At 31.7% G+C, this 14,422-nt stretch overlaps 2 protein-coding genes across 2 annotated transcripts; one reads left to right on the forward strand and one right to left on the reverse strand.

Annotated features, from left to right (window-relative positions):
* The first annotated feature begins 7,905 nt into the window (after positions 1–7,905).
* On the forward strand, positions 7,906–11,259 carry LOC141684660 (E3 ubiquitin-protein ligase SPL2-like). Its single transcript, XM_074489735.1, has 6 exons — positions 7,906–8,391; positions 9,040–9,141; positions 9,367–9,537; positions 9,707–9,828; positions 10,285–10,404; positions 10,764–11,259. The coding sequence occupies exons 1-6, from the start codon at positions 8,050–8,052 to the stop codon at positions 11,053–11,055; spliced, it is 1,149 nt and encodes a 382-aa protein (XP_074345836.1). The 5' UTR covers positions 7,906–8,049; the 3' UTR covers positions 11,056–11,259.
* Positions 11,260–11,419: 160 nt separating this feature from the next.
* LOC141682901 (protein NODULATION SIGNALING PATHWAY 1-like) lies at positions 11,420–13,947 on the reverse strand. Its single transcript, XM_074487588.1, has one exon. The coding sequence runs from the start codon at positions 13,309–13,311 to the stop codon at positions 11,662–11,664; it is 1,650 nt and encodes a 549-aa protein (XP_074343689.1). The 5' UTR covers positions 13,312–13,947; the 3' UTR covers positions 11,420–11,661.
* Between the last annotated feature and the right edge of the window lie 475 nt (positions 13,948–14,422).

Below are 14,422 nucleotides of genomic sequence, written 5' to 3' on the forward strand. Positions count from 1 at the left end.
GATATACATTTCTGTATGAATTTGTGGGGGATTGTTAGAAAATGGGAAGTTTGAGACATATTTTCAATATATTCTTGATGAAATTTACGGAAACTAACGATTGGAAGTTGTTCCTTGTAATGAGGACTCAAACTTTCATGTTTGGATCTAAGATATTTTCTTAGTGAAATTCATATATAATTTGAGTTGAAAATGCTTGCTTGAAAATGGGTGTGGGTTATTTTTCTTGATGAAAACTTGTATCCCACATTGTTTTGGTAAAATGGGTTTGCTGGCTTCATATTGCAACATGTGCAAGTGTAGTGTATGACTACTAAGGCATGTGAGAGTCATGGTGTTAGTGTGAGCCTCACGCACACACACGCGCACCGCCGCCGCCTCGCCTCGTTGTGCCACGACTCGAATTTAATTAAAAAATAATAATTAAATATATTTTTTAAAACATAAATTATTTCAAAATTTATTTTGTAATTAATTTCTGATTGATCTGTTAAATGAAAAAAAATTGAAATATTTAATTGTTTATTTTAATTAATGTTTAAGTGTGTAATTAGGGTATTCTAATTAAAACATACACAGACGAACCCTAGCATCAGCACCCACTCTCTCTCTCTCTCAAAAATGATCTCTCTCAAATTACAAGGTATTCTCAGGCGAACTGGGGTGTTGATCGTCGTTGACCTTGATGTCACTGTGTACGAATAGGTCTGTAGTTGTTTTATCCTGGGAGGGACTTTTCGAACCCATCACAGCATAAATGGGGCAAATTTCTCTTCAAAAATAGTCTAGTCTTCTCCGAGGGTTAGACGACTCAGCATGTTCATCTCTTATTGATTTATGTTTAAAGCGATAAAAGTAAATTTTCTTTTCTATCTTTATCAATTCCGGTCGATGATTATTTCTCGTTGTTTACCTTCATTGTTTATTTCATTTTTGGTTTTACCTGTTCTTGTGATTATATAACTGCCCTTCATATATTTAGTGAATTTTTCCCAACAAAGTGTTCATAGGAGTACAGTGGTACCATATGACAAGCAGAGACGGATGGTGTGGGGAGCGGGCCAAGCTCCAGTTGGGCAAATTTTCATAGGTTTTAGTAGAAATTATTTTTACCGCTGGGTAAAATTTTAAGGTAAAAGTCATATACATTTATTTATTCTATAAAACTAAAATAAAACAACAGAGATAGAAAGAGTTAGAGACGGTAGGAGAACAAGAAGAGGAGCGCCAATAATCTGAAAATTTCAAGTCCCATATTGAATCATTTGAGATGAAGTTAGAGAATATATACATATTTAGTCAATAATAACAAGGTAATTCTATACTTTATTTTTATCAAAACTTACAAAACAAAGGATGCACCCAAGCTGGAAGATGAATTTCTTTCGGGTTGTATGATGCTTTACATTGAAAAGTAATATGTGGATGATATTGATTCGGAAGATGTGATAGATCATTTTGAATCTACTGGAGATCGTAGAGCTCAATTTAGATAGTTCATGTACTAGTACTAGCTAGTAACATTATCTTATGACATTTTGATTAATAGTTTATGTACATATTATGACTTGTTAATGAACATAAATGAAAAATTATATTTTAATATATTAAGTTCATTCTTCGGTATGAGAAAAAAATCCCGCTGGGAAGTATTTTTAGGCTAGATCCGTCTCTGATGACAAGCAGAAGCCAAATAGGAATTTCAAGCTGAAAGAAGTGAAATGCAAGTATGTCCTAAAAGCGGCATATTATTTCGTAGTGTATATAGTCCTAAGAAGGACATACAAGTGCTATCAAGCAATACATTTCACTCAACTGGAATGTTGAAATAACAAAACAGTTGCATAAGTATAAAGTCAGACGTATTCCAACTAGATAGCAAATGACATTTAGAATACCATTACATATCTAAAGGATATATCACAAACCTAGGATAATAGTTATATTTACTGAAAGGCGAATCTAGTTACCTCTTGCGGTGGGGGCTGAGAGAAGTAAAGATTAAATTTTGACTAAAAGACCAGTTTAACATAATCTGAGTCAATTTCAGCCTTTCTCGCATGCTCGGCATAAACATGTGCATCAGTCAAGATATCGACAACATCACGATATCATAATTCCAGGAACTAGTGGACAACATGGGGTTCATGAGAATCAACACCTATTGACTTCAACATATTTTTGACAGTCCTAGCATCTCTCAGTAAGTTCTCATCTCAGTCTGTCATATACGTGGTCGGCCTTTATCCTATTTGCATAAGAATATATTACAAAGCAAGACTTTCAGTTTGAGATTCAGAGTTTAAGAAAATAACGCAAGTAATTTTATTTTTTTTACTAAAAATAATTCTATCAAGTTTGAGAATGATTTCCACTTCCAAGTCCATAACCATTGACAGAACTATAAAGCGTGGTGCTTGTGGCATTCGATGATGAACTCCAAATCCTCGATATGGCGTTCTGGCAGCGTCCAGCTCGCCTCAACTTCATGCACCACCACGTTCGTCACAGACGTAACATACACCATAGAAGAGAAGAGATATGGACTGACCCGGAACCAACCTTACATTTAATCATTCGCAGATTTAAAGGTCTCGACACATTCTCTCATTCAGCATCTAGCATATTAGCCCTCCTCTAATTCATCATCTAATATATTGCCGAATTGTGAGTTGTTACTTGTTAGTTTAGTTTTATGACATTTTAATACCTATTACCTTCTAAGAATTCTAAAATAATCAAGACAGCAAATATTTCAGTTAGTTTATTTTTTGATCCAAATAAATTACAAAGAGAATGACGAATAGAACATGTGACCCATCTAACACGTTAAAACTCATCCATAGCTAGCTAGTGTCTACTATAATAAAGTACTGTATTATCAAAAGAGTAGTGGTATTGTAACACCCCCTTATTTAAATATAGAGATATTACTTAAAATTCATAAACCTTCAAATAGTGCATTAATATATTTTTAAATAATAACTAAACAGTCTAAAAATTTCCAAAAAAAATATTCTATCTCCAAACTGTTTAAACTAATAATATAAATGTCGAAATATCAAAATAATTAAGTCTAGATAATGATAAAGTCTGAAATACTAATCAACGAAACGGGATAGCTCTCCATCACACAGTCCTAGATCCCTCTAAGCACCTGCTAGAAGAAGAATACGGCATGAGCCGAACGCCTAGTACAGATTTGGAATGAAATTTATAAACCAGAAATCATAAATGAATATTTCACAATTTATAATAAAACAATAATTAAAAAATTAAGTATGGCTGAAGCAATAAGGGATTAGGATATTTCATACCGATACCGGAACATATACAAATACACACATCATATGGTACCTAATGCGTGCAACGGAACGAATAACATGGACGGCATATACAACGTCACCGCAAATCAAATCAAATCAAACTATGGGTGCACCCATGTATCCTGAACAAATATCAGATGTGTAAAGCTCCTTCCAAGTGCTAACAGAATGATATGCCGTGACCAATCACACTGTCACAGATGTGTCATGTCACGGGTGCCGCAATGACATTGCCGTAGTACCCCTACATCTAGTTAACTCGGTATACCCTATATCTCTAATGGTTCAAATGAAAAATATTATTTCTCGCAAAATTTAAAAATCACCTGAGACAAATAATTCAGATTTTCAAAGCAGGGGGTGTCATAAATAATTTTTGAAAACCATGTAAACAGATATCTAAAATTTTCAAAATCAATCTTTAAAATAATTCTCAGAAGTTAAAACGGTCAAATCAAATATTAACAGAACGAACAGAAAGTAGATTGGAACGAATCAAATAAATATAATGGATAAGAGGAGTAGTGCTGAATAAAAGGGGACAGAATCCGTACCTTAAAATCACAGCTAAAATATTAACGAAATCCACACACGATCCTCTATATACAATATTACAGAACGTATTTTTACAATTTTTTTATAACTTCAAGTTGGAAACGTGGTTTTAAAAATGGTTGCACGTATTTTTGCAAATATTTTTAAAAAGTGATAGTATTTTTGCAAAAATTTTGTAAAACTTCAATATTTATGAAAAAAACCCTAATATATAATATATTTATATTTATATAAAAGTATTTTATAATTATATATAATCGGATCGGATTATTAACGATCGTATCGTATCAAATCCATATCTTATATCTATTGGATCATATTTTTCTTGGATCAGGTTACTTTTTGTGTGATCTATCCGCTTCATTAGCCTTCAAATCGGATTGGATCGGACCGAATTTTCGATTCATTCACATCGTGCCGAAAAAGGTGCAAATACAATTCTCAATAAATGAATACTCTCGTCGTAAAAATTATTAATAAAAAAAATATATTAAACTATATTCTAAAAACATAAGAATAATAATATGAAACTTGATATTGAAAAAATATTATTTTACAAATTATTCTATTGTATATATAAAAATTATTAACAAATTTGAAAAATATTATATATTTAACCTAAAGTCTAAGTTTATAATGTGAAAATGTTAACAATTAAAGGATAATTAAATTTTTGAAAGTTAATTTATATATTTAAATAAAATAATTCGAATGGCTATAATAATATGTGAACTCCTATAATGTACATAAATTTTCTTATGTTTGATAATTTATACTATACTATTAAGCTAAACAGGATTTCGTTTGGTCGGTTGGTTAACACCTTCCAAAAATGTATGCTAACATCTTCCAAAATAAAGCTTAAACAAATATAATTATTAAAAAAATCAAGTATTTAATATAACTACAAACTCTATGAATTCTTATACAACTTAATATCTAATTGCACTCAATTTCTTTTTTACCTTTTTTGTATGAAACCAAACACTTTCAAAATTAATTTGAGTAATTCATATTATAATATAACAATATAATTAATAAATCAAGAAAATAAAAAGAAAATATTTGTTTAAAAATAATATCATTCTATCTATATTATACTATTATAAGCGAAACATGATTTTGTTTGGTAGGTTGGTTATCAATTTCAAAAAAAAATCATTAAAAAATAAAAATAAAATTCTACATTACAAAGTACGTTAACTCAATGTATGCCTCTCCTCTCAGCAAAAACACTTTTCGTTTATCATAAGGACTAACAATATATATAATTAATTTGAAAAATGTCATTCAGCATACTTGCATGTTGTTGTCACTAAAAACCAACTCCATTCATCATTTATATCAAAAGCATATTTGGATCGCAAAATTAATAAATAAATTTGGAAAAAATAAGATTAAATAATTTATATTAAAATTAATATCATAAATTTCAAAAACTTATTTCTTTTATTTCATAATTTACCTTTTATAATAAAAAGTAAATATAATAATAATAATAATAATAATAATATTATGATAATAAATATTGAAATTAAACCATGATATACTATTTTAAGCATAATAGGCTATAATTGGTTATTTGGTTAATATCATCATAAAAATTATTTAACACGACTTTCAAAAATATTATTAATATTAAAAATAAGAAAAAACATATATCTCTGACTCTTTTAATAAAATTAACTCAAATTATAATTCTCTCCGAGTCGGAAACCAAATAATCTCATAATCAATTAATTCTTAATAGTTAATACACATTAGATATTAAATGAACATAAATACTATATTTAAAAATTAAATTGAAATACATGAAATTGAAAAAAACTCAAAACTTATATTCTTTTATGATCTTACGTAGGCCAGCATTAAATATGATTTCTTATATTGAAAAAGGATTCCTTATATTTAAGAAATACCGATAACTAAAAATTGGATGTTTTTGAAGTAAAAAAAAAATTTAAACTTAGGGTTTGTATACTAAAATTTTAGTTATAAAATAAAAAAAATTATGGTCTAAGTATTAAAATATGAGTTGCCATGTCACATTTTTAATATCCTTCGGTTTTAATAATATAGTATTGATATGTGGTAATATTATTAAATTTTAAAATAAAATATATGAGAATCGTTATATTCAATATAAATAATATTCTAAATCTTAATATTTTAAATATCTAAATTTGAATCCGTCAAAAGTATAATATATAAAATATATGTTTTATTAATTTCAATAATACATAATTATTATATTTTATTTAATTATCTTTTATAATATTTTAATTTTTACAAATATTATATATAAATTATAATATTATATTATAATCAGCCCGTGCATCGCACGTAGGCTTATCAGTGGGTCGGATTTAGATCGGATTTGATTAAATCCATATTCATGTCCATTCAAATTTGTTGAATCGGATTCAGATCGGATCGCTTTCGGATTTTTAATAACATAATCCATATCCAAATACATTAGGATCTCGGATTATCGGATCGGAATCTGGATCCATTTAGGTTTTTTGAGATGAATAATATTAATTTAACACGATTTAATAATTAAAAAAACTTAAGAACAAAAAGCTATTTTATAGTTAGAGATATCGTGAAAAAATGAAAATATGTGAAAAGAGTTCAGTTCAAAATAATTATGAAAAAAATAAATAAAAATAGAATAATGTGATTGGATAAATATTTAAAAATAATTATATATGTCAATTTATAAAATTAAAATAAAAAATTGTGAATAAAATATTATGTATGAAAATAATTTCCGACACACATAATACTCATTAGAATATGATGACACCTGGTATGTACAAGAAGTTTTAATATGATGAGATAACAGTTAAATTAATTATAAAATTAATATATAATTCATATTGATTCATATAAAACTAATTATATTGATTTATTATAGTTAATATAAATATATATATGTACAAATTTAATTTAATTAATATTGATATATATAAAATTAATTATATTTATTTATTATAGTATATATATATATTAATACGAGTAAAATTATATGAAGACCAACTTTTTATTGGAGACCTTGGACACCATTTATGTTCTACAAGTAAAATCTTGCATAAAATCATTGTAAAATTTATTATTTTGAGAATCATGTTATGCAAGATCATTAATTTAATTGAAAATGTTGAAGATCATATATGTACTGCAAGTATAACATTAGAAAATATTTTATTTTACGAAACATGTTTACTTTGCAGAACATTTGTTAAGTTTGTAGAACATACATATTCTACTTATTAAACCTAAAGGATCTTCAAAAATTTAATAAATTAGTGATATTCGTAGAACATACTTCACAAAATAATATATTTATAGTGTTTTTATTGCTGAAAATAAGTGGTCTCCGAGATATCCGATGAAATGGTGGTCTCCACTCCATAGAACTTTACTCATATTAATCTAGTATATATATATATATATTATAGTATATATATACATATATATTTATAATTAAGTTTAGTATTTCGGATCAGGACTTTATCGGATCGGATGAGTGAAAATCCATATCCGCTTCTTAATAAATCAGATTATTATCGGATCGGTTTTATTTTTATACAATCTATATCCATCTATTAAGGCTCGGGTGAGACCGGATTGAATCCGACCTCCGCTCCATTGACAAGGCTAATCGTGCGGTTGGAGGTTAGTATTTATATACTCCCTCTGTTTTTTAATATATGATATTTGACTTTCTGGCACACATATTTAGGAGGTTTGACTGTATAGTTAAAATATTTTTTTTGAAAATTTCTTTTTGTGAATAAAAGTTTCGATCTCGTATTTTTATTCAAAAAAAGAATTTTTTAAAATTAATAATTCTAACTATGTGGTCAACTCTCCTAAATATATGTGTCAAAAAGTAAAACGTCATATATTAAAAAACACGTAAGAATGTAATAATTTAAATAACTTTTTAAACAGTGAATTTTGCACCAACCAAACTTTTTACGCAAGTGATAAATAATACCTGTCAATAATAACTTCACACCTTAGCAGTTAGTTTGTTGCCTTCTTCACTCTGTTTCTCTTATTTGTGTATAGATATTGATATACAGAGATAGATTGTATGTACAATAACCCCAAAGTAAATTTCAATTCAAATCAACTACAGGTGAATTGACTAACTGCGATGTCTGTAGACCAAGCCGCGGCGGCGGTTCTGTCACAAATCGCGCTGGCAGCCGACGGCGCTGTACTCGGTTTAACCCTAGCTTACGTGGCAGTTCGTAGCATCCTCAAATACACCTCATCTTCATCGGCGTTGCGTAAAATTCATGATGCTCCGTCCGTTCGCGTATCCGATCTCCGATCGGTGCTTTCTACTTCCGATGATGATAAGATCATCGTTGTTCGTGGCTCTGTTGAGGCTAAATCGGTTGTTGAAGGCAATTGGAAGAGTTTGAGAGCTAGTAATGCTCTTGTTTCTCCTGAGTCCGGCGAGAAAGGCGTTGTTCTTTTGCGAACTCAAACGGTAGTTTAGTAATTTCTATTTCATTTATTCCAGTGATATTACTATTGACTTGTCTGTATGAATTTATTAAAATGAAAGTGTTTTCGTATGTTTTCGAGTCATTGTTATAGGATTTAGCTTTTGTTAGGGTATATATGAGAGGTATAAGTACAATGTTAATAATTCCGTGAAAAGTAGATAAATGTGTGTTGTATCCTACACAGTTTAATAAAGGAACTTTCCAACTGGTTTAAATAGGTAGCCTAAATAAGAGAGCTGCGGTTTGGATTAAGAGGTTGTTAGGATATTTTTTTATCAAACTAATAAGTTATAAAAAGTAGCTAAACATGTCTTATATTATGATCAGTTTACCGACGTAACTTCTGAAGGAGCTAAGGGCAATGCAGCAAACATATAGAACTACATGTATGAAATGAACAAAAGCTTGAATAGAAATTAGCACAGATGGATTATTGTTAGTTAAGTTTAAAGATAGTTCTATTTAAAAGTGTTGATAGTTTTATATTCTAGAAGAAATTACAATATATAATAGCATGCTGAAACTCACCAAGCTTGATATACGAGGATTAATATTCCAATGTATGTTAGTCTGTAAAATATATAGATTCTGTCTTATTTATTTTTTAATACAATGGCGTAACTTTGAAGTGTATATACAACGAATGGAGAGGATTTTTTGGGTGGACTTCAGATATACGTTCTCTCTTTGCAAGATCATGGAAAGAGCAAGAGTCTTCATCATTAAGAACGGTAACAAAGACTTTTTTTTGTTTTACCTGTTGTCCTTTTGGTTTATATTAGATGCTAATACCATTAAAATGAAGCTTTGCGTATTCTCTCTTTTGAAGTGGATATGATTAATTCATCATCGTTTACTTTTGTTTCTTTAAAGTAAATATACTAGATGTTGATTTAGGTCCAATTAATTTTCTGATACTGCCAACTGTGCTCTTTTTTGACATGACATCCTTACAGGTTCCTTTTATTCTTGTGGATGGTGGAATTTGGCCATATTCTGATTATGTTGTTGTAAACATGGATAGCTCAAGACATCCAATACCTCTTGTAACTGTTTATCACCACTTGCAGCCGATCACTGCTTCTCCTTATACATTCCTACAGGCGCTTTTTGGCCATGAGTATCCTGTGAGTTATTTAATATTTATTCGTTTACAAGCACATTTACTGATATTTAGAGATGGTTTTGTTTTAAAGCTTGAGGATTTCTTTGCTCCAACATCTACAACTGGTTTTCATACTAATAATGGTTAAAACTATCAGAGACTTCTGGACTGAATTTGTCTTTTACTTGAAGGTTGGATTGCTGGACGAAGAGAAAATTCTTCCGTTAGGAAAAGATATTACTACTGTTGGCATATGCAGTTTGAAAAATGGAATTCCTGAGGTCAAGTCGTGCAAGGATTTGCCCTATTTTATGTATGGACTTAAATAAGTTTTTGTTGCAAATATACCTCTGATAAGCAGTATTATTTTAAGGCGCTTTTTGTTTAAGGGAATTATTTCTTGCCCACCAATATTTCAGGACCCGTTTCTTTTCATATTGGTTCATTTGTTGAATATGTTAAAACTGTTATAGTTATCCACAAGCATCAGGACATGTTATGATAAAAGATAATTAGACTGATCACTCAATAGTAAATTAGGAAAACCTACTATATGCATGTGCACCAGACTGTTATCTTGAGTTTTAGATGGTGGATTTAATACTTTTACTTCTGTTGTTCATTACTCTATACGAGTAAAAAGCTAAAAGATACCTTATGGATTAGGACAAATTAGATCTTATTTTTCCATCTCCTTCTATTATATTTTCCAATCAATCTCAGTAATGTGATGACCATGTATTTCTCTCTTCTTGATGTGCTTTTGCAGGTCTGACATGACCAAGGAACAGATGCTAGTAGATCTCGCCTTCAGAACAAAAGTTCTATTTTGGAGTGGAGTCGTTCTTAGTTCTCTAGCAATAGGCGTGCTAGGTTATGCAGCTGTAAGGTAATATAACGATTACTTAGCAAAAAGAAAACGGTAATTTAATGATTTGCACTTGTACTTTAGGCTTTCTTCAGACAGGAAGAAGAATGGTATGTTGGAAACTTAAAAAAAATTAAAAAGATTGTGATACTTTCGTGGCGGTTGTGGTAATTATCATCATTACTATATAAAGAAAACAGAATGTGAGTGAAAGAATTGACCCAGTCCTAAACGTGTGATTCCCTCCTGTATGTAGTTATATGAGAGTGCGCTTCTTGTTGAGCTTAGTTCACAACTCAATAAAAATACAATATATGTGAACAATAGCAACTCATCTGATAAATACAATAAATAAATACCAAATCATTCAATTGTTTCAGGAATTGGAATAGATGGAAAGAGTGGAGGCAAGTTCGGCGCATTCAGCAAGACAATTCTGCTGCTAGTACTGAGGCGGAGGCTCAGGTTGTAGCAGATGAGGAGACTGGGGATATTCCAGACGGGGAGCTCTGTGTGATCTGCCTAATGAGAAGGAAAAGGTCAGCATTTATTCCCTGTGGGCACCTAGTTTGTTGCCAAAGGTGTGCACTGTCTATAGAGCGCGATGCATCACCTAAATGTCCTGTTTGCAGGCAGTCAATTCGAACATCAGTGAGGATATATGATTCTTGAGATTATTTTTGTTTGGTACATTTCCAGTATAAATGTCGTAGATACTTAGATAACATGGAAGCAGCTGTGTTGCTGTTGGTATATATGGGTTAGAGATTTTTAAAGTCATCTGTTATATTTTCTTATAACATAGGTTATAACTGAACCATCTTGTATTACATTTTGTTTGATCTGAATTTTAGCAGATGAAAATTTTGTTATGCATCCTGTTTTGTTCTGACTTCATAGTTGTCTTCACAATTCTGAACATTGGCCTGATCTTCATTAGAATGCCCGATTATTCAGTTTAAGATGGTTAACAGTGTGGATTAAGAGAACTAACAAGTATACGACTAAAATATCTATGATATAAAAGTGCCTCTGGGAAAACTATCTTCCATAAAAGTTTGTTCTAGAATTTTTACTAAACTTTTTACTTGCAGAAATAGTATAAGTTATCAACAATAAAGGTAATATTACAAATAGGTCGTTCAAAGAACCTGAGCAACTGATAAGCAGACTATTATTGACGCGTTACCAAATAATATCAATTCCGGCTCATGACTTTGTCTATCCAACTCGCTCTTACTTTTGTTTGAGACCATTAATGAACCAACAATTAACTGTTCACTTGTCATTTTGATTCCTATCAATAGTCCATAAGGAGCAAAATGAAACTGGCTGTCCTTTCCAGCAGAGTCCCGCACATCGATCCTTCTCTTCCACTCTCATTTCCCAGTTACTATCATACTTCTTTAACAGCACTCGAGCTCCATCAACGGCATCCTCTCCAAAAACTTCTCCACTAAATCCTACACGTCGCATTATCTCGCACCACTTCTCTTTCCTGTCATTCATCTCTCCTGCATTTGTTAATGCTTTAGCAGTTTCTCCTTCAATCATCCTCCTTTCTTCACTGTCTCTTCCTTTATATGCTGCACTAGTAGAATCCAAAAACCTCCACAGATATTCCACTCGTCGGGCAAATCCAGTTGCAAAATTCCCACAGTTGTTGCAGCTACAATCCGTATCGTTTTCACTTAGTATCACCCCTTTGGGCTCCAAACTCCTCAGTACTTTCAAGAACTTTGTTCTGTCATCTGGGTGGTTGTGGTTCAACTGGTGGACTCTAAATTGAGCACAAATGATTAAGGTTTCATCAGGAGTAGAACCAAGGACTTGAGCATTTAGAGCTTGTAGAGGATGGTTCTCAATTCTATTGATATGCAAGTTAACATTCAATGTTTTTGCATATGCAGTAAGTTGTGGGATGAAATTGTAATCCGGTGGACTAACTGCAAATGGAGTCTCTAGGGAATGATTATTTCCGGAGACTGGAGCAATCACGGTGAGTCGAACCAATGGAGGAGGCCCACCCGGTCGACGAGTCAAGCCATCGAGAAGTAAAGGCCATTGAACTCCATGAGAAACTCCAATATCAACTATATGAAGATTATTTGAGGAATGTTGCTGAGAGAGTATTTGGAGTATTGAGGAATTTGCAATGTTGTTAGGAATAGTAAACCACGGATTGATATCATTGAAATTGATCAAAGATTCTTTGAAGAATCGGGGTTTGGAAGAGGCAAAATTCATGGTCTTAGCAGTAACAGAATATGTGTGAGAAGCAGATAGATGTCGGGTAAGTGCTTGGAGACCGTGTGACGCCAGGCGGTGGTTGGCATCCCCGGTGGCTGAGGCAAGTTCGTGAAGCACATATAGCAGGTGCTGAACTCGATTAAGATTCCCTGCCGTTATAGCTATGGCACAAGGGTTGAGCAGCTGTTCTGCCCATCTTCCATCTTTATTATTACCGTTACTAGAGTTATTTCCAGCCAATTTGCTACTTGCTCTTTTGTTTACACCTTTTTTGTTTGGGACTCCTTGATCTAATACTCTTTGGTTTACATCTTCTGGCTCGTTGCTTCTACGGCTCTGATTCTTTTTGTTGGATTGAGATACCCTGGAATTCGGTTCATCAGTTACTTTCCGTTTCTTCTGACCAGATACGATGGGATCAACAAGAGGTGTGCTCGTAGCAGTAGTGGTAGACGAGGCTGAGTTATAGTTGATAGAAGCAAGACTAGTGTTAAGTAATTCTTGATCAAGGTCTTGACCAATATCCAACCAAGAATCATCATTAAGATCTCCAGAACTATAAGGATCACCAGAACTATATGGATCTTCGAAGAACGATGGAAGGTACGACAACGAACCTTCCATCCAATCTAAAGTATAATCAGAGGTGGGGTTTGGCTCTGGCTCTTCAAGGGTCATTGTTGTAGAGAAAGAAGAGGACAATAGTTAAAAGGTGTTTGCTGTAATCTTGTTTGATACAGGAAGGAAGACGAGGAATAATATAAGTACAAGATGTGTTGGTAGGGTAATATATAATGTCATTGTTTTGAGAAAGGACGGTGAATGGCATATTAGAGGCGTAGGCGTGCTGTACTTGTAAGAAGTGATGTTGTATCAAGGGTTATTTTAATGTCAGAACAGCGCAAGAAACTGTGTTGATCTTGTTTTCTGGATTAACTTATGCAATTATATGTCATGGTTGTTGAGATCCATAGGAGACAGCAAATGTTTTGTAATGATGCAGATGGTGATTGGATGATTTTGTGTTTAATTTCTCGGCAGACGGCAAACAAAACAACTTAGCTGATAAAAAATATGATATGGTTTTTGTCTAGGACTGATTCTTTCCATGCTTTTCATTGGTTTATGGCCATCTCCTTGAAGCCTCATTATTGACTTCCTATCAGAGATGTACGAAAAGTTCGCGGACCGGCTTTTGACCGGACCTTAAAAAGATCTCGGCCGGATTTTTCAGATTTTAACTTTAACGGGGCTGGGCCAGACTTTTTAAAAATTTCAGAACCCGTTTGAGCCCTCGAGGCGGATCTAATCGGGGTTTTTCGGACCGGATCAGGCCGGATTTTTTCCTAATTTAAATCAGATCGAATTTTATTAGAAATTCCGAACACTACTACATTAGTAACTAGATGATCGTAAAAATGTATTAGTTTATATGAAATATTTTATAAAAATATTACTTCGTTGAAAATATTTAACTTCGGCAAAAAATAAACATGTTTAAAAAATAATTTGTTTTATCAATATTATCCAAATATATATAGTATAATTACTTATATATTCTTTCATTATTCCTGCAATACATTATATAAACAATATTACTAATCACGAATATGCAAATATATTTATGTTTAAAGTAATTTATATTTATAGTAAATGTAAATTCATAAATATATAAGAAAATATATTATAATAATCAAATTTTTAACCGGGTTTTTTCGGGTTTTCAATCGGGCTGGACCAAAGGCCGGGCTTTTAACCGGGCCAGATTGGGCCGGATTTTACCTAAAAA

The sequence above is a fragment of the Apium graveolens genome, chromosome 9 (genome assembly GCF_009905375.1).
Source record: "Apium graveolens cultivar Ventura chromosome 9, ASM990537v1, whole genome shotgun sequence".
Classification (NCBI taxonomy): domain Eukaryota; kingdom Viridiplantae; phylum Streptophyta; class Magnoliopsida; order Apiales; family Apiaceae; genus Apium; species Apium graveolens.

What these genes read in the sequence shown, in the direction of transcription:
- LOC141684660 (XM_074489735.1), top strand. Translation starts at nt 8,050, where the DNA reads ATGTCTGTAGACCAAGCCGCGGCGGCGGTTCTGTCACAAATCGCGCTG. An exon ending in TTTTTGGCCATGAGTATCCT is followed by an intron (nt 9,538 to 9,706) that starts GTGAGTTATTTA and finishes TTTTACTTGAAG; the next exon opens with GTTGGATTGCTGGACGAAGA. An exon ending in CTAGGTTATGCAGCTGTAAG is followed by an intron (nt 10,405 to 10,763) that starts GTAATATAACGA and finishes CAATTGTTTCAG; the next exon opens with GAATTGGAATAGATGGAAAG.
- LOC141682901 (XM_074487588.1), bottom strand. Translation starts at nt 13,311, where the DNA reads ATGACCCTTGAAGAGCCAGAGCCAAACCCCACCTCTGATTATACTTTA.